Consider the following 21176-nt stretch of genomic DNA (forward strand, 5'->3'; position numbering starts at 1 on the left):
TTTTTTTTTTTTTTTTTTTTTTTTTGGTGGGGGGGGGGGGGGGGGGGTAGAGCAAGGGACATTAAAGAAAGTACATGTTAATTTGTTAATTGAATGACTGCTTGATATGCTTTGCTGGCAATAAGCACATTCACTTCTTCCAATTACATGCACCTTTTTTTAATCACTATAACAAAAGAGTAGGATCATAAAAAAGGTAACATCATCACGAGGAACTCTGAATATACACGGGCTCAGCCCCTCACAAGCTTCAGAGGCCTACTACTGTTTCCATTCTCGCTAACTATTTTCTCATTTGCGTAAATAACTCGGGCGGTGCAGATCTTCCTCCAACACTGCTACCAAACGCAGAAAACCCACTATTCCCTGGTTTACCAAAAGCGCCAAATCCACCAGCTGCAAAATACAAACAGAAATAATCAGCTAAAAAACTTTATGAGGTGCAAAGGCCAAAAGTATTCTCAGGAAACTTACCCCCACCCGCAGCACCAGCAAACCCACCTCCGCTTGGGGCTGCAGCTGCAAACCCTCCTCCACTTGGAGCAGCAGCCGCAAATCCTCCTCCGCTAGGAGCTGCAGCAGCAAACCCTCCTCCACTAGGAGCTGCAGCAGCAAATCCTCCTCCACTAGGGGCTGCAGCAGCAAATCCGCCCCCGCTAGTAGCTGCACTAGCAAAACCGCCACCAAAGCCACTGGCCACCGAACTAATGCCTGCAAATCCACCAGCTGTGGTTGTATTTTGAAAACCACCAGCTGGAGATTGAGGAACCCCAAAACCACTACCAGGTAAGCCAGCACCAAGTTGCCTTGATTGTCCAAATGAACCAAGAACCGACCCCAAAGCCTGTTGTCCTGAGCCAATCTGTGATGGCTGACCAAACCCACTTCCCGAGGAAACCTGCTGAAGTGGATTCGCAAAACCGAATGCACCAAAAGAAGCTCCTGTATTTGAGGGCTGTGAGGGTTGGGAAGCCTGCAGAGATTGAAAACTAAAAGATGCAGGACGAAACAACTCTCCAGAAGAAACATTTAGAGAAATTGAACTCGACATAGTTTGTGGTGCACTAGTAATTGGACCGCCAAATGGATTAGATTTGGGAGTTGTAGCATTGGGTGCTGATCCTAAGCCAAATCCAGCCAGGCTTCCTAGAGAAAGCTCTGAGGTTTGATTTGTCTCAGGTGCTACTTCCTCCATTTCATCTTCTTGGGCAACAGTAGCATCAATATCACCCTTTCCAACAGTTGTACCTCCAACTTCAGGAGATGTTGAGGCAAGTGCTTTTGGGACCTCAGCTGAAGCAACAGATGGTATCATATTCAAAAAATTTGAGCCGCCACTGGTTGAAGAGGCCAACTTTTCAGGAGACTGTGGAGTTGCAGCCAGACTATTAGCTGCACTTTCTTTGTTAGCAGCAACTTGAGGCCCTGCCGTTGAAATCTTTTCGGCTAAATTCAGAGAAGGTCCGGTAGAATCAGAATCTAACACTTCTGTACTTTTGGAAGGCGGAGTAATCGCAGGAGCTTCTTGTGGTGTAGAAACCGAAATTGATGATGTCGAAAATCGTGAAACCTCCTTAAAATGGCTAGAGATAGACGAGGATGAAGATGCTGCAAGAGAGGAAGATACAGAAAAGGCTGAAGAGGAGAATTGTAAGCCTTCCTTGTTATCTTTGGCCATCTCTGCATTGGTTGTAGATCCACCCACGGATGTAGTTGATAAGGTCTGCATACTCAGATTAGGTAATGAAGAGTTGACTGGTGGAAAGATTGATAAAGGTGAGGCTCCAACATCTTGCTTACTAATCGAAACAAAGCTTTGATCACCAACAGGCTTTGTTTCAGTCTCCTTTTTACCAAAAGTTGGTACTTCACCACCTTTTATTGAGAAGGAGAATGGTTGTGGATGATTCTTTTGGATGATTGATTCTTCTTTTCCAAACTGTAACAAAGAAGGCACTGTGTCAGCTGAAGAAGTACCAGACCTGTCAATATTCCCTATCTGAGACCCTGGTCTTTCAGCAGTGGAACGAATATTTCCTTTATTTGCATTTGGATCGACAAATGGTGATAATAATGATGAAGATGAAGAAATTTTTTGGGTAGCCTTAATACTATCTCCTTGATTAAACTGCCATCTGGGAGGTTGCTCAGTTTCAGCCTCTGACAGTCCAGGGATGCTTCCAGTCCACTTGAATTTGGATACGGCTGCTGTATCAGCGCTGAGTTTTTGTGATGTGTCATTGCGTCCTGTGAAATGTACAAGTTTTCAGATTGCAAATAATTTTCTTTGAGTTTGAAGGGAAGAGAGAGAGAGAGAGGAAGGGGGGGGGGGGGGGGGGGAAGGGGAAGGGGTTGAGTAGGGGTTGGGTTACGGAATCCTTTCAAGCAAACTTGTTTAACATGAATTTAACTAAAGAATACCAGTCTCTGATTATCTTTGCTTACCATTTCTATCTTGCACAGAAAGAACCTTGGAATGATTGGCTACTGACGCTTCCATTTTGCCAGGACTGGCAAATTGCTTATCCATTGAAGAAAACAAACCTCCAACCTTCTGTCGCTCATTCTGAACCACCATCCTTTTTACTGTGGTTTTAGCAGCCTCAAAGTTAACCCAATTCTGAAAAGAAGATTAATAAGGAACTAGAAAAAAAATATAGATAAGAAGGGAAAGCATACCACATGAAGCACCTAAATATGAATTAAAGTGGCTCCTTAATGGGGATGAACATATAACGATTATCCGCAGACATGAATTGTAATAACAGAAAATATTTTAGTAATCAAGCTGTCATTAGTATTCTTAACATATTAGAGCATAAATGAATGCCTGGCTTAGTTATTGTCATCAATATGAGATTTAGGAAAGAACAAAAAGGCAGCAGATGATAAAGAATAATCTAAGACTCCCAATTCAAGTTTGAACATTTGTAATAGTCCAGCACCATTATATATCGATTTCTTAAAAATTAAAAAAAATACTTAAACCTTGAGCAAACTGCATTAAGTTCCTTGTTTGCAACTTCTACTATGCAATGTAATAGTCTAGCATCAATACACAACAACAGAATCATTACTAATTAACTAAACAAAATCAGACCAAAAGCAGCCTCTTGCCACCTATGATTGTGAACACATAAAATGGCTAGTTGGCTACCCAACACCAGTAAATTTTCAATTGAAGGTCACAGCCTGTAATTTCAAGGTAAGAAAGAACATATTTAAAGATCCCATTTAGTCCTCTGGCAACAATAATGCCCATACAGGTCTTTTATTTCATGATACTCAGAATTTCTTATACAAGGTACATGGTTCCTCATTCATAATCATATCATACCAAGCAAAGGTTTGAAGAAATTCATTTACTGTTGACAATATCGCAATTTGCAAGCTTTCCCAGAACACTCATTTTAAAAGTTTAAATTTTTAATACCAATCACATGGAGAAACACTTGCCAAATAATCTTCAGAGATAAAACAATATCAGACTCGCCAACATTTGGACCATTCTCACATGGCCTCCTCACTTAGGGTGATAGACAAAATATAAATTAAACAAAAACAAGGCAGCATATTAAATATTCTAGAGTGTATTCAGGGTTGTACAAATATCATATTTCACATGGAAACTTCACAGGGCAGAATGTTGAAAGCTGTAGCATGTGGGAAAAGATAATAGAAACAGTTAAAGAAAATCTTTACCCTATCTAGTGAATCCCTCCTTCTCCTTGCAGTTTCAGGCTCAGGATTGCTTACACCCGTCAATTGGATCCTTTTAGAATCACTACGAGTTTCACTCGAGCACAAAACCAATGGATGTCTGTTTGAAGGAGAATTCATCACCTTTACTGTGCCAGGAGAACGAAGAGGACCATCAGGGTAAGGTATTCCAATAGACTCAAACACTTGCTGTTTCACAGTAGCTTGTTTTGTAGGAGGTGATTTCATGCTCAGTACAGCCATTTGTTTGGACAGAGAGTCAGAAAGTTGATTTGCAGCAGCTAGCTGTGAAATTGCCGCATTATGAATAGCGTGCAATGACTGGTTGTGCCTGCAGAATAATTGTCAAGTAAATATGACAGAAACCTTTTTAGGAGGGGAGAGGGAAGGGACTACAAACAGTCAAACAGAGAGTCAGATTGTAAAACAACGAATGCTGGGTCATCCATTAAACATGCCCCCAACAAGAAGGAGCTTCAAGGAATTGGAAACAGGTATTATTGAAACTACTGAAGTCTTCTGGATAAACTACAGAAACTACTTGTTAAAAACATGATTCATTGAAAGGACAATAAAAGAAATCCCAGAGACCCAGAGTTATATTATCATTCAACCATAGCTCCTAGAATAGACTTTGCCAACAACAAAAACAAACAGAAAAATTAAATCCCCAAGCTGTTCGGTGTTCGCTCTGACTGGTAGATCTAGTAAATCATTATTTCGGATGTCACTTCTCTCAGCATCTGAAATTAACAGTGATGAGATCTCATTGGGCATGATGCAGCATAGTTTCCTATTCCAACACTAGGACTTAAAAAGGCATGACGCTTCTATGTTAAACGAGTAAATGAATGAATCACCAATGTGTTATAGACCCGGTGTCTACCACCACTAAGCCAACAAGGAATACAGTAGCACACTAGCACTAGAGGACAAAAGCAATTAAGAAAGCACTAAGGAGAGGGGGGGCATGGGACTGATTCCTGATTTTGTATGGCAGCAGTAGAGGACAAGAACAATTAATATTAGGTTAATATTTTGTAATGTGGCTTTAGTATATAAAGTGTAGTAGTGAAGGCAGTAGGACATTATGTGAATTGTGGAGGAAATATGTTGAGAGTAGTAACCTCAAGTTACTAGGAGAGTGATAGCCTAAAGTTATCAAGAGAGAAATAGCCTCAAGCTATTAACCTATCCTTTGTAACCTTTCAGCCATTATCAATCAAAATCTAAAGCTTTCACCTTTATTAACACTTAGTATTCATATAATATTTTTAATCAGAAAATCAGTCTATTACACAAAGTGAGTTCTATAGACAACAAAACACATGCTCATCAAGCCAACATACAAATAAGACCAAGACAAAAGGACCCCATAAATTTGTGCTGTATAAGAACTCCATAAGTATCATAAAGTCCTGTCACAGGTCATAAACTCAGTCAAATTAGACATATTAACTGCGTCAGATGACCTCTTCTATGTTCTTTATTTTCCTTTTCCTTTCTTGATGGGCTATAAACATAAATCTCTCATTATTATAAGAAAGCAAAAAAAAATACATTAAAGGCCCACAGGCAGGAATCTAGCAAAAAACAGCTAAAAAAAAAGGAACCATGACACTAATTGCTTCCATAAGACTAAGACCACAAAAATGCTACCTTAGGTCATGTTCTCCTTTAGCTTCACTCTTCCTTTATTAAAGAGCATTATTTAAGCTTGACTTTACACGATTTAACTTCAATGTATCATTGCTCCCATGTTAGCCTGATATACAGATCCATTTTAGTTTTAACCCTGTCCTAGTACCCATGAAACAGCACATCCTAATCTCAGACCTCAAAATTACACAAATAATATAATGTTCATGTAAAGACTATAGACATTAAAAAATACTTCTGTTTGGGTTCATAAAAAGTCTTATTGTAGCACAAAACTCTCAAGCTACTTGCCCATTTCTTGTGCAAGCTTGCACTCTGATGATTGACTATTTTTATTAGCTTAAATGTTCCTCCAAAAACATTCAATACGTATATGTGCTGCTGATATAATCTTTGATACTTTTTCCAAATTCTAAGTTTATGTCAGTGCGTTTTTTTTTTAAATACATAGACAAAATTATCAAGTGACATGAACAATGTAGAAATCCAAAACTATTCTAGTTGACCAGAGGACCATGATATAAACCAACATCCATAGAAAAGCGTTTGCATCTCCACCACACATTCAAAAACTTCCAAAATGGACATATCTAGACCTCAATCTCTTTTCACCACCCTTTCCACAATTTCTGGATGAGACATGTTGCAATCAAGAAATTGAACATTCCAACCATCCACATCAAAAGCCCTATTCCCTCTGGGTTTTAGTTAAGTGTTATAGTTTGACTTTTTGCACTATCCACATATTACCTTGATTTTTCAACCAGTATATAAAATTAGAAGCAATATTATTGTGTAATATGTTATTAGAATAGTTACAATTTAATAATTTTTACTAATAGATATTGAAAGATATTAGTGGCCAAAATTGTATCTTAACATGCGTACCCAGTCAAGCTATAACACTTAATAATAAAACAATGGCAATATCATTTAAGAACCTACAGGCCGAATTGCTTATTACTCCAAATCACATATCAATCAATCAATACGAGTATTTCGTGATCCTATACCAATAACTTTTAAAAAAGAGCTGTACTTCAATCCAATTATTATATTCGTGTCACCATAACTTAATTTTAACTCCATAGCTCATCTCATTTTTGCTTTATTCAAAAACGTTTATACCAACTCAAGAAAATATGTAACATTGAACCAGCTATCATCAGCATTTATCACTAATGTAACTTGAAGTAAAAAAATAAAAAAAATAAAAAAATAAAAAAAACAAAATTATAAGATAATGCCAAGTCATCATATGCATTTACTAGTAGCACTATTAATCTTTTATTGTCAGAATATTTTCTTTTTCTTACATATTTCAATACAAATAACATATAAACATAAAATAACATTTTTTTTTTATTGATGTTATTTTTTCAAATACGAAAAAATGTGCAAAACAAACCATTATCTTACAAAAAAACTAGAGAATTTTCGTCACTTAATTAGTGAATGAATAACCCCAATGTCAATAAAGTTTCTTTCTTAGAATTTACTTAGCAAAAGAAACAATTGATGATAACACTAGTATCTAGTAAATACTCTGTTTATTCCATTTTAACAGACAATTAACTTTTTAAAAATTGTTCCACATTATCTGTCATATAAGATATCAAAGCCACAGAATTTGTTTTTTTAAGGTGTCAATAGAATATTACCAGACAGTTTTAAAAAAAAACGGTGCATCAAATAAAATATCTGAATTCGAAAGCAATTAATTGGGATCAGATAGTATATAGTAAAATCTTATGTTTCAAAGATGTTCTGCTTAAAGATCAATTAATTTCAGGTGAAGAAAACATAACCTTAATATGTAAGGATAAAAAAAAGGTCACACCCATCACAACTTTAAGCATAAGGCACACATCAAGCATCTGACTTTCTAAATATTTTTTAAAAAAATGCTCATATGTTACAACATCACGCAAGTGCAGACCCCACCACTGGAGGATGCTGGCTGGATGAAACAATTCAATACCTTGATGGCGCAGATCTGGAATGGAGAGCTCGAGAAACCAAGTTTGCCCCACTGCTTTCACCAAACAGGTTCAGCTCAAGATTATTGAAATGCCTTTCTAGTTCGATCATCCGATTAGTCAGATCCTGTACAAAAAAAAAAAAAAAGTTGATAGATGATCCACTTGTTAGAATACTTAGAATAACACTAATGACACATCGTAGTCTTGTATCCTCAGTCAATTTTAATCAATCAATCAATCAATCAAAGCCTTAATCCCAAAAGTGGGGTCGGCTAACATGAACCAAATTTGATTATTCCGTGTAGTCATCAACATAAATCTTTCTCCTCCATCCCTTACGATCCAAAACTTCATCCTCACGTAAATCCATGCACTTCATATCCTTCCTCACTCCTTCCAACCAAGTCATCTTTGGTCTCCCTCTTCCTCGTTTAATCCCTCCATGGTCCCACTCTTCCACTCTTCGCACCGGTGCACCCTCGGGTCTCCGTCTTACATGTCCAAACCAACGCAGACGATTTTCCCTTAGTTTATCTACAATGCCCGCCACACCTACTTTCTTGCGAATAACCTCATTTCTGATTCTATCTCTTAAAGTGTTTCCACACATCCACCTTAACATGCGCATTTCCGTAACCTCCATCTTATTAATATGCTCTTTCTTAGAAGCCCAACATTCTGTACCATAGAGCAACACTGGTCGTATGGCAGTCCTGTAGAATTTTCCCTTCAACTTTAAGGGAATGCTGCGGTCGCATAACACTCCCGTGGCCGCTCTCCATTTAAGCCACCCTGACTTAATCCTGTGAGTCACGTCTTGATCAATGTCACCATTCTTCTGGATGATCGACCCTAGGTACTTAAAACATTCACTCATGGTCAAATCCTTTCCATCCAAACTCACCACTTCATTGCGTGTCCCCCTCTGAGTGCCAAAACGACATACCAAATATTCAGTCTTACTCCGACTTAGCTTAAACCCTCTAGATTCCAACCTTTGCCTCCATTGCTCCAACTTGACATTAACCCCATCCTTAGTCTCATCCACCAAAACGATATCATCTGCGAACAGCATACACCATGGAACCTCATCTTGAATTGGTCTAGTTAATTCATCTAGAACCGTTGCAAAAAGAAAAGGGCTTAATGCAGACCCTTGATGCAATCCGATTGTAATAGGGAAATCTTTTGTCAACCCTCCGCATGTCCTCACATTTGTTGACACATCCCGATACATATCCTTAACTAGGTCTACATACCTTCGTGGGATACCTTTCTTCAACATTGCCCACCAAAGTATCTCTCTTGGCACCTTGTCATATGCCTTCTCTAAATCAATAAAGACCATATGAAGATCTTTCTTCTTTACCCTATAAAACTCCATCATTTGTCTTATCAAATGGATTGCCTCCATAGTAGATCTCCCAGGCATAAAACCAAATTGGTTATCTGAAATGCTTGTGCATGCCCTCAACCTTTGTTCAATCACCCTTTCCCACAACTTCATAGTATGGCTCATAAGCTTAATTCCTCGATAGTTAGAACAATCTTGAGCGTCTCCTTTGTTTTTATAAACCGGGACCAAGGTGCTCTTCCTCCAATCTTGTGGGATCCTTGTAGCCGTCCATATCTTGTTGAAAAGGTTTGTTAACCAATCAATACCAATCTTACCCAAACACCTCCACACCTCTATCGGTACCCCATCAGGGCCAACCGCCTTCTTAGGTTTCATCTTCCTCAGTGCAATCTCCACCTCTACTCTCCTAATCCTTCGCACATACTCCATGTTGATTTCTTCATCACTCATAGAGGTATCTCCTATCACAACTCCATTACTTCCATTAAATAATTCATCGAAGTACCCCTTCCACCTGTCCTTGATGCCCTCCTCTTGCACTAGGACCATTTGGTTCTTATCTTTGACACACTTCACCATGCCAATATCCTTCCTTGCCTCTTGTCTTCTCTTTGCCATCTTATAAATGATCCTTTCTCCCTCCTTGGAATCAAGCTTTTCATAAACCTCCTGATATGCCTTTTCTTTTGCTTGGCGAACAGCTGCCTTTGCCTTGCTCTTAGCCTCCTTATACGCTGCAAAGGTTTCATCACTCCTACATTTTCCTAAGGCTTGATAGCATTCCCTTTTTTGCTTAATTACTGCTTTCACCTCTTCATTCCACCACGAAGTATCTCTCTGTACCGAAGTTCTTCCCCTTACTTCCCCTAAGACCTCTTTGGCCACTCTTAGGAAACAGTTCTTCATTCGTAACCAAGTCATGTCCGGATCCACCTCTCCATCCCAATCCGCTTCTTCAATTACCTTTTCTGTAAAAACCTTAGCTTTTGCATCCCTTAGGGTCCACCATCTTATCCTTGGTTCTTCTTGTCTAACTTTTTTCTTCGCCTTCTCTTTCAGACGAATAGTCATTACCAATAGCCGGTGTTGGGTGACCACACTCTCCCCTGGGATAACCTTACAGTTTATGCAACTTTGTCTATCTATGCTCCTTGTGAGCAGGAAGTCTATTTGAGTTGCATTTGCTCCATTCCGAAAAGTTATCAAGTGTGAATCCCTCTTCTTAAACCAAGTATTAGCCAAAATTAAATCATATGATTGGGCAAAATCCATAATAGCTTCACCACCGGCGTCCCTCTGCCCATACCCAAAGCCTCCATGGACACTCTCATAGCCATCTCGGCTCGCCCCAACGTGCCCATTTAGATCCCCTCCAATATATAACTTCTCTGAGTGGTGGACACCCTGCACCACCTCGTCTAGGTCCTCCCAAAATTGTCGTTTCTCTTCTGCATCTAAACCCACTTGGGGAGCATAAGCACTGATAACATTCACAATCTCCTTGCCACATAGCAACTTCAGCCTTATCAACCTATCGTTCTTCCGATAGACCTCGATCACCTCTTTTGCCAACCTCTCATCGAGAACCACACCAACTCCGTTCCTAGCTCCACCATTCCTTGTTCTGTGGCTCGTTTCTTGCCCAACATACCATACCTTATACCCCAAAACCAAGCCTCGAGCTCCTTCTCCTGTCCATCTTGTCTCTTGGAGGCATCCATCTCCTCAGTCAATTTTAATGAAGCTATTAAATTCAGAGGCATCCATCCTTTATTTTGTTTTTAAACCTAAACTACATTTCATACAGAACCACAGGAGCTACAGCCACTCTTTATCATCTTCCGCATCACTACCACAGTACCAGCCTATCCTTATTCCTCATGATCACCACTGTCACACTCTATAACATAAACTCCCTTGTCTCCCTCTATCATCAAAAGCACAACAAAGAAGCACCTACAGTCGTATTCAAACTTCAGATCCGAAGTTTTAATACTCGAATTCAAATTCAACTATAAATTCCAATCTAGAGTGCCCAAAAGCAATGTTCTTGCAACACACCCACTCCCACCTCCTGTGACTATCACCTACAGCAGACGCCAGAGCAGGACAGCAACAGCAGGAATAGAGCACCACCAACAACAACAACCCTTGGCAGCAACAAGAGGAGCAGGGGACCGTTGAGCAACAGAGCAGACCAGCTACTTTTTCGTATTTGTTTGTAATGCACTAAACTAGAAAAAGGACAAGGAGAATACTTGTAACAATTAAGGCATTATTGCCACTTTTAGCTTATTAGTAGTAGTATAAATAGTGGCTGTCTAGGAAGAGGGAGGGGATCCAGAAATTATTTTGTGATAGACCCTTGGAGAGTCATGGCCTAAAGCCATGTTTATCTTTTGAAGCTTTCAAGCTAATCAAATTACAATCCGTCCTTCTAAACTATTGTTGACTACACGTATTCCGTTGCAGTTCTCCAAACAGATTTTCATAGCAGGAATTTGTATTTGAAGATCTGACGTAAAGGTCACTATCAAGATACATCAGTCCTCAGGCAAAATCCAATCATACATTAGTGTTGAAAATAATGCAGACAAGCAAAGGGATGATTGCAAAAGACTTCAAAGCCTAATGTTTAACAAAAAGATATTGGGTAATTCTATAACCCCTCCCCATCCAACAAAAAATTGAAGAAAATTAGGTGACCCCAAGTTTTGACACCCAGCTCCAATGCATTTCTATCACCTTCCCATAAGAACAACAAAAGCTGCATGATAGGTTTTACAATGGGTATATATATAGTCCTAGAGTACAACCTACTGCATGTTTTAGCTCAAATAAAGCTTTATTACCAGTTTTCTGTGGCATATAATCAAATATTCCTATGCCAAATGATCATTACCAGTTTTCTTCATGGCATGGTTTAGTAGAAGTCCTGACCAAATGCTGTTTCCAACAGGCTAGAAAATTGGAAACAAGGATGTACCTCAAGTTTCTATCATAAGATGTACATTTTATTTTTATTTTTTGAGGAATTATGATGTACCAACGGAAATTTCATATAATAGTTATCAGCTTCTCATGACATTTTAAAGCAAATATCCAGTGCTTCACCCTATGAAATTACAAACAATCAATAGGACACGATATTTATCAAATCCAGACACGCCATGCAAGTTATCTAAATCCCCAGGCTAGCCTGAAAATCGCTAAAAGCATCTTATGCAATTGAGTCTAACTAACCTGATGACTTTGCCATACGATTAATAGTACCAACAAAACTAAACCCAGATACTGCAAGAAAATAAGCTAGTGACTCGCTTCATTTACCCAGTCATACAATGTTCTTATAACAAGGATGAAAACCCGAGTTTGGCACCAACACTGAGTATTGTAGAGATCAATAATCCACTTGAGCAAGCATAACTGCAAAAACTCATGCTTTTGTAGCACAAAAAAAAAAAAATTGTACCTGACTCCGATTTAACACGTTTAGTCGCTTTTGATCGAGTTCTGAATTTAACTTTTGACGATTCCATAAATCCCAATATTGTCCATCAGTAGTCTGCCTCACGACACCTTCCATGTGTGTTTTCCTTGCCAAAACTGTAACACGATTGGAACAAAAAACCAGAGTAAAGGCCAATTAGTCAGGTCAGAAATTAAGGAGGCAAGTAAAACTGTTGATAGATTGGAAGATAGCATTTGAAAAAACACCAGAGTATCGCATTGCTGAGTAATTAAGAAAATAACAAATGCATTAATGTATTATGAATGTTAGACGTAATATTAGACAATTTAATGGAGCCTTTCTATTCATGGTAACTTCTGTTAAGGACAAGAAAACAGATCCTACGGATTTTGGATAAAGCAAGGGTGAAAGCCTCATCATAAAAGGAGCCCAGAAAATAACATAAATGAAGTAGGAACAATCACAAAAAAGCCAAAACAGGGAAAATCAAATGCAGAACCACAGCGAAATTGAACTTAGGTGCCAGTAAATACCTTGTACAGTCTTATCAAGAAGAAGTTGGATCTCTCTATGCTGTTCCTCTGTATGATTCTTCAGAAAATATAAGCAAATTATGATTAGTAAAAAGAGAGTGTGTTTTGTGTGTGTTTAATTAGCATCACATATACATACATACATATATATATATATATATATATATATATATATATATATATATATATATATATATATATATATATATATATATATAGGGGGAGGCTCTTGTGATAATTTTTCTTATGTGAGAACACTTTTTATGTTCTAAATTTTTACTCGTATGTTCTAAATTTTAAATCTGATGTTCTAAACTTTTTCCCAGGTGTTCTAAATTAGTACTCACATGTTCTAAACCATAATTTAGTTAAGTTAGATTTATAAATTTCGAATGACTTATTCCGAAATTTTAACTTATATGTTCTAAATTTTTAAACGTGCGTGTGTTATAAGATTTTTAGTTATATGTTCTAAATTCGAAAGCATATGTTCCAATTTTTACTCACATGTTCTATATTTTTACTTATATTTTCAATATTTTTACTCCCATTTTCTATATTTTATACCAAGTGTTCTAAATTATTTATTCACGTAATCTAAATTTTAAATAAGATGTTCTAAATTTTAATCTTATGTTCTAAATTTCATAAAGCAAATTTTTAAAATTTTACTCACATGTTCTAATTCTTGAATCAGATGTTCTAAATTATTGCTCGCACACATGTTCAAAATTATTAGACATATGTTCTAAATTATTAGTCATATGTTCTAAATTTAAATTTGAGTCGCATGTTCTAAATTTTTACTTGTATGTTCTAAATTTTCACTCACGTGTTCTAAATTATAGATCAGTTCTCATATAAGTATGAATTCTCACATATGAACCTATTCTCACCGGATCCCTCCCCTATAAAATAAAATAAAAAACATGTGGCTAGTAAGAAGTGCTAGGGATCAAATGGGAAGAAAACTAAATTGTGCAGAATTAACAACTCCTTTCTCACCAGATTTTAATATTTCACTCATGGAGTGAATAAAGTATCATATCAATGAGCGAAATAAGCAAGTGCATGGATGCCCTTTATAAAGTAATAAAATGGTTCAAGTAATAAGCGCCAAGTTTCCAATGCCTCTCAATACCCATGGTCAAAAAGAAAGTCTAGTTAGAGATTATCCAAAAAAAATACAACTATTAGCTGCAATCAATATCACTTGGAAGGAAAGACTTCTCCACATATATCCCCATTTCATGGAGGTTTGAATAAGCATCCCATAGCTGTCATCTGATTCCTTTGATCAGATATGAATTCTGAACATCAAACCAGATCATACAAGACACAATTTAACAGATCCAAAGTCTAGTGAACTTCCAGCTAGCCTACACAGCTGGAAGTAGGGTGGAGAATTATGGGGCAAAAGAAGATAGAACAGAACAGTACGAAGCAAGAGCAATGATTTGCATTATTGTTAAAATAGACACCCCAACACTCCATAGAGAAACTCAGAAATCACATGGGATCAGAATAGTTGATAATTGATAGAAAGGCAGAAAGAGGAAGGCTTACGGCGCAAAGGGAGATAATCAGACATCAATTGAGATTATAAATTAAATAATATAAAAAAAAAATAATAAAATAAAAATTATGCTGCTTCCATGCATGTTAACCTAAATTTGCTTTGTTCTACCCAATTTTGTGGGGCATCCCTCATCATTGGTCATATATTTTATAATTCTCAATACCATTTGAACTTCTTCAAGGTCCTGTAACTCAGGCTCACTTCAATGCTGGTCTGGCTAGGGCCTAGGGGTGTACTAGCAAGCCAAGGAAAAGAGAAAACCACAAGCAAAATGTACTACCATAGCACCACTAGGGCTTTAGTTACTAGCTTATTATAAGGGTGAGATTGGTAACAGTTGAGCCCATAACCCTTGAAAAGACTGCCCATATTATCTGAAGTCTTTGCTTCTTGATCCTTGATGATATTGGTTTATTTCATATCTTTGACAAAACCCTCATTGCCAGTAAGTATATCATGGTCAAATTCCTCAAAGGTATTACAAGGTAATATCATATACATCTTGACATACTCACATCCCGATAAACACCTATAGGTGGTGTATTGTTGTAGCTAAGCCAAATTCTTTTAAAGGAACATCTCAAATCTCTCCAGGTGTAGCGAGGAGTAGGGTTGAGTAATCTCCCCACCTTAACTCCCAAAGTCACAATATAGAATAAGTCAGGTATACCACATGCCTAGTTATCCTAGATCGCATAGAAGGCAAACCTTTGTAAGGTTGACCATTGCCACTTGGCTAGCAATATAGAGTAGGTCTAGTATACCATTGCCACTTGGCTAGCACTATAGATGAAGCCTATATAATAACCTACGATCCTATAGACACAGTTAAACATAACAGCTAGTGTAGTTCATGCCACTTGCAGTATCTAGCAATGAAAAGTGTACACAGGCACACAGCCTTAATTGTAAAGTGTAAACAATCAAAAACTGCAAAAAAACAGTAGCAATTAGCAAGAAACCACAGGCAATGCAAGACTGACTTAGTCTACATAATAAACTACCTGCCACACTCTGTTCCTTTCAGAGAGACCATTCATGCCTTCCTCCAGGATTTTTAGAGAATTTCTATGAGCAGCTGTGCAAATATCTTTGAAACCTCCCTCTTCTTCTATAGATTTGAGAAGTTTATCCAACTCCTTTGCCATATTTTGTACCTAGCAAGAATATAGAAATTATGTCAGAATCTCAGGTTCAGATTTCAGACTCAATAAACACACTCTAGAAATACCTGCACTTACATAAAAATTCATTCAAGCAAAACAAGTCTCCACTTTTTAAAGGAAATACAAAGGAATCAATCAGTGCATACCCAAAGTAACATCAACACCCTGCCAATGACTATGACTGTTATATAAGACTATAAGCTAAAAGTGGAGACCTGAAAATAATGGATAATATAAAAATATCAAGAAGAGATGAAGATATTCCATAACCCTTGAAATGCCAAATATTAAGTAATTGACAGTTTGGTGCAGAAACCTGCATAAAAACATTAGGAATGGAGCTCTGTAAAGCTGCTTTACAATGTTAACCAGCAGTGGTGGATTTGGGGAAGGCAGAATGACACCAATAAGAGAAAAAATATTAATCTCCATCCCTAAAAGATTGGTCCATTACCTTTTTTATTTATCCCGAAAAAAATTTCCAATTTCCTTTTTATTTAACATGGCTTCCCATAATCTCTTACTACACCATTTTCTACTCAGAGTGCAAATTCTACAAAAGGAAGGGAACATGTCCACTGATCAAAAACATTTTAAGCTATATCAAGAATTCACTTAAATCTGATGATCTACTCATAAGATACCTAGCCACTCCACCCTCTCTCTAATAAGTAAACTCAAGAACGGTCAAGGTAGGCCAAAGAGGAAGGAGATCATATGAAAAGATGGCTTTTAAGGCAGGGGAGCATGAAGCAAACACATACAATAAGCAAAACAAAAAGAAACCATATTGCAAAAGGAAAAGAAGCAAGGATCTTACATTGGAAAATTGCTTGGGTAAATTCTGCTCAGAGTTCAGCTGCCCAAGAGGAGAAGATTTCCCATCATTACCAAACATTGGAGGCACACTTTGACCAGTTAAATTCTGTAATTTGCTACTATCTTGTAGCAGCATTTTTGAGCCAGGAATATTAGATGGTAAGCCAGACATGCCACTGCTAGTTATTGATTTTTGACTGTGGTCCACACCTTTTGTTGAAGAAACAAATGAATCTGATGGACGAGAACTAGAGTTTCTAAACAAGCTTTCAGAACTATTTTCTATGTTTGTGGATGTAAAAGGGCTACCAGATAAAGTACTTTTGTCAAAACTTTGTGGTGAAAATAGAGATCTTGAATTCGGTACACCTGAGCTACCCAGAAAACTGCCTGAAGTTGTGGGAGTTAGGGTTCTATTCAACTCACCACGCTCAGTCTTCGAATTTTCAGTCACAACAGTATTTCCTGCAGCAGAACCTAAGCCATGCAAGCTCTTAAATGGTGACTGGTTTAAATTTCCCTCTTGAGCCAGCCCCAATTGTCCAAAAGGCTTAGAGTTGTTGACATCTGCCACCTGCTTCTGATGATTGCTTCCAGAAATTAGTTCCTTTCTAGTGTTCTGATCAAAATTAGTAATACCAAGAGTGTATGCCTTCTGCTCAGGTTGCTCTTGAACCTTGCTAACAGGAACATCAAGTGCAGAGCTAATTTTCTTTTTACCAGGTTCACATAATCCCAAATCAAAAACAGATTGTTTAGACCTTTCCTCCTCCGATTGAATAGGAGCTTTACTAACATTTGAAGGTTCAACAGCAGATATGCTTTGCGCATCAGATGAAGCAACAGATGAATCCTGACTTGAGTGTTGAGACCCTGCAATACTGCAAGAACAGGCAAAAGTGATTCAGAAAATGGACAAGTGGGCAACATTATTAAGATTAGTGAGAGCAATTCAACATGTATGGGACTGAGTGGTCTCTCACTCACAAGTATTTCCATTGGGACATTCTACTAGGACTTTACAAAGGATTCTTTCTATGATGTAAACTATAGTTTTCCAGCACTACTAATGGATTACTGATCTTTAACATGTACAGAGAATTGTGTTAATTATTAAATTTATAAATATATATATGGGGGAAGGCTCTCGTTAGAAGTTTAGAACCCCTCTGTTATGTAAGAACCCTTTCTTATGTGAGAACACTTTTAATGTTCTAAATTTTTACTCATACGTTCTAAATTTTAAATCTAATGTTCTAAACTTTGACTCTAGTGTTCTAAATTAAATCAGATACTCTAAATTATTACTCACATGTTCTAAAACTTAAATTAGTTAAATCAAATGTTATAAATCTTAAATGAGCTGTTCCAAAATTTTAACTTATACTTTTTAAATTTTAAATCGAGTGTTCTAAGACTTTTAATCAAATGCTCTAGATTTTAAAGCATAGGGGAGCTCTAAATTTTTACTCACATGTTCTATATTATAAATTAGGTGTTCTGAAATTTTATTCACATGTTCTAAATCTTAAATAAGATGTTCTAAAGTTTACTGATGTGTTCTAAATTTTATAAATCAAATTATCTAATTTTTACTCACATGTTCTAATTCTTAAATCAGATGTTCTAAATTATTACTCACACAAAAGTTCTAAATTATAACAGATATGTTCTAAATTTTAATTTGAATCACATGTTCTAAATATTTACTCGTATGTTCTAAGTTTTTACTTACATGTTCTAAATTTTAGATCAGTTCTCATATAAGTATGAATTCTTACATATAGACCTATTCTCATATATGAAATGATTTGGATCACAAGAAAGATTTACATTAAACCAGAGCTCGACTACACAAAATCCATTTTAGGTAGTTGTTGTAGCTGTGGGTTGTAGCAATATTAAACATAATACAGCAATTCATCAATCTCAACGACGTTCATTGGGAGGACGAAGCTTTTTTACCTTGCAACATTGTACATAACAAGCTTCCCTTCAAGCGTCAAACACACAAGAAGGCAATGCGGTGGAAGTTCTCTCTCCTCTTCAACTCCGATCTTGACTTTCACATTTTCATAAACTGAAGATTTGTCAGCACAAAGCCCAAGGACCAAGTTTTCATCCCCATTTTCTGAAAATTAAAAATAAAAACAGATAAGGATATGCTTCACTAGAGTTCATGGCTTCATGCCTTACCTCTAAAAACCGTGAAGATGTAAATATTTGCGAAATTCAAAGGAAATCAACAATCAATCCCATTCATCCAACCATTGAGTCCCAAAATGAAAAGTGTGAACATTTCATCTCGAAAATTCAAATCTTAGTATAAACCAATCCCATTCAACTACAAATTATGCCCCGAAATAAAAAAAAAAAAAAAAAAAGGAGCTAAGATCCACCAGTAGCACAAAAATAATGTACCTTGAAGTTCTATTCTTGGCAACCAACTATCTCTCTCAATGTCAACCACAGAAACTTGGTTGTCACCTTGCGACCAATCAAACAACATGATATGTTGATCAGTATTCTTCCTATTAGAAACAAAAGCAAGTTCACTGCAAAAGTCCAAACAAGATCTCATTAATGAACACAAGTGAACATGACATTCTAATCAATGCTACTACTATTAAATAATGTTAAACTTCCAGGTGAAAATCAAACAAATTCAGTATTTGCTGCATTGCTCAACCAGAGAGTATAATCATACAAAAACTAGTGGAAGGTACGTCCAATTTATGTACAACTTTTGTTATAGACTGATGATACCAAATCTCCACAAGAGAACACATTGAAGAGCAGGGATGTAACAAACCAAGGATCACATGTTCATGCTGTCAAAAAAATAACAACATAAACACTGGGAGAAATGTGAGCTGAGACTATTATAAGCAAAACTAGTTGAGAGCATACAAGTTACATGCCTTTATCAGTCAATTAATAATTAATGTCTCAACTCTCCTTCAGTTTACAATTACAACATCTTGTCCAAGACTCCAAGTATAGTGTGACAGGATTATTCATCCTATTGTTTTGGATACGTTTTCTTCTTTGGATGGATATGAGATCCGTACATTGCCTTAAACTAATAACCTCCTTAAAGAGCACTTGCGTTGTTGCCAAAGGGGCAAGGATTAATTTTTTAGCATTCTCGTGCTTTCCCTTCCTCGACCTCATTTTCCACTAACTTGACCCCCTTTTTTTTCCTCAATGTGGATCAAAGATTACCACACTGTAACTTTTAAAACATCCCCCCCGCCCCAAAAAATAGATAAATAAATAAATAAAATTGTGCCGCGTACACAGATTTTGTTTTACAGAACTAAGATTATTCTATAGATATAAAAATGATTCCGTAGACAAATAGTGGTTATTTAAAAATTATAAGAATTAAATAAGGTGAAAAAAAGGTTGAAGAAAATAATCTGTAAATAAAAATGAAAAGAAAACAAATTCTTGAGAGCAATGAAAGGATTGTGATTTTGTACAGAAATAAAAGAAGAAATTGTAAGGGGGGTGAATTGGATCTATATTTATAGCCATTAAAATTACCTTCTCCTCATATGCATAAAGCAAAACACAGATATCCAACAGTGGTTTTACCAAGACAAACTCGGACAACAAAGCCATGTGGCAAGGCATGAATGAGTGCAGCAATAGGTGTGTCCAGCATGCTACCCTCGTGAAGCGAGCATGCTTCAGCCAAGAAAACACGACATAACTTGAAAGAAGAATGAAGGAAGGCTAGGAAGCAACATGAAGTGTGCAGTTTTCGTCTTGCTACCAAGGAGACAAGGATATTGTTTTTGCATCATCACATGCCAACATGCCATTCTAAATTTCTTATAAGCAATATTTCACTATAGAAGCCATAGAAAAAATTTCATAAAGCTAAAATGAGCAAGATTCCTATAACTAAACCAGGCTTGAACACCTAAGTTTGAGGTGTAGGTTCACATTACTAGGTACATGGAAGACTAGCCAAATGACATAATTAATCATGAGGGTACCAGTTAATTAACCTTAATGGTACCAGTTATTTCCCTACTACCTACTTCTTCCATACTCAACTCAACCACAGTTCAATCCCAAGACTTCAAGGCCCCTAAATACGCAACTACACATGGTCCAATCACCTCCTATAACAGAACCTATATCTCAGCACCTCAATGCAATCTCTGATGTTCACTGGAGGCTAGCCAAGCAACAGATCTCTCTCAGCTTTATCAGTAATAGAATTTACTGCATACTGGCCCAAAAGAGCGGTTAGCTCTACTTCAACATCGTCAAGTCAGGTTCTTAATCACCTTATTGAATCAACAAACTTAATAAATTAATCTGCATAGGTCTACAAAGAAAATACTATTAAAACAATAAGCCATAAGAGAAATGAGTTCATAAGTGAAAGTACCAGTTTTCCAAATAATTCAAAAAAAGATGCGGCCCACAGCCATATGGCACAATATCATCAAGAATGCCAGTAAAAAGATCGCTAAAGTCCACTGAAACGAGCTTCGCAAAATCCTACAAGAATAATAAGGAGCTCACAACGTCAAAAGTAAGTACAGAAAAACAAGAAGGCTGTGTGGACAATACACTTAGCAAATAATAAAATCAAGCATTCTTTCTCATTAAAGGTATCAAAAGAATTCAATAGCAACCGACAAAAAAAATGAATATCCAAAATTTCCATTATCACTGTTGAAAACTGCAGTTCTGCAATACATCTTGGGAAGATGATTGAAGATATAAAAGTGATTCTGGAAGTAAGAAGCGATGCAAGCCAATTCCAAACAGTACAAAAAATAATTATCTGGACAATATTAAAGAAGACACAGAAATAATTTATTTTTAAAAAAAAAAAAAAAAAAAAAAAAAAAAAAAAAAAAAAA

At 36.8% G+C, this 21176-nt stretch overlaps 1 protein-coding gene across 1 annotated transcript in view; it reads right to left on the reverse strand.

The window, feature by feature from the left end:
- Positions 1–42: 42 nt before the first annotated feature.
- LOC145629419 (nuclear pore complex protein NUP214-like) overlaps positions 43–21176 on the reverse strand; it is a 29458-nt gene continuing 8324 nt past the window's right edge. Inside the window, exons 6-17 of the mRNA XM_081682016.1 lie at positions 20696–20808; positions 18709–18842; positions 18253–18418; positions 16289–17168; positions 15307–15459; positions 12724–12781; positions 12191–12324; positions 7361–7485; positions 3703–4051; positions 2446–2620; positions 475–2247; positions 43–396 (exon numbers count right to left, since the gene is read on the reverse strand). Coding sequence (XP_081538142.1) covers positions 284–396; positions 475–2247; positions 2446–2620; positions 3703–4051; positions 7361–7485; positions 12191–12324; positions 12724–12781; positions 15307–15459; positions 16289–17168; positions 18253–18418; positions 18709–18842; positions 20696–20808 — 4173 coding nt within the window. The 3' untranslated portion in view covers positions 43–283. The remainder of the gene's footprint in view (positions 397–474; positions 2248–2445; positions 2621–3702; positions 4052–7360; positions 7486–12190; positions 12325–12723; positions 12782–15306; positions 15460–16288; positions 17169–18252; positions 18419–18708; positions 18843–20695; positions 20809–21176) is intronic.

This window comes from Chenopodium album, chromosome 4 (genome assembly GCF_948465745.1).
Source record: "Chenopodium album chromosome 4, dcCheAlbu1.1, whole genome shotgun sequence".
Classification (NCBI taxonomy): domain Eukaryota; kingdom Viridiplantae; phylum Streptophyta; class Magnoliopsida; order Caryophyllales; family Amaranthaceae; genus Chenopodium; species Chenopodium album.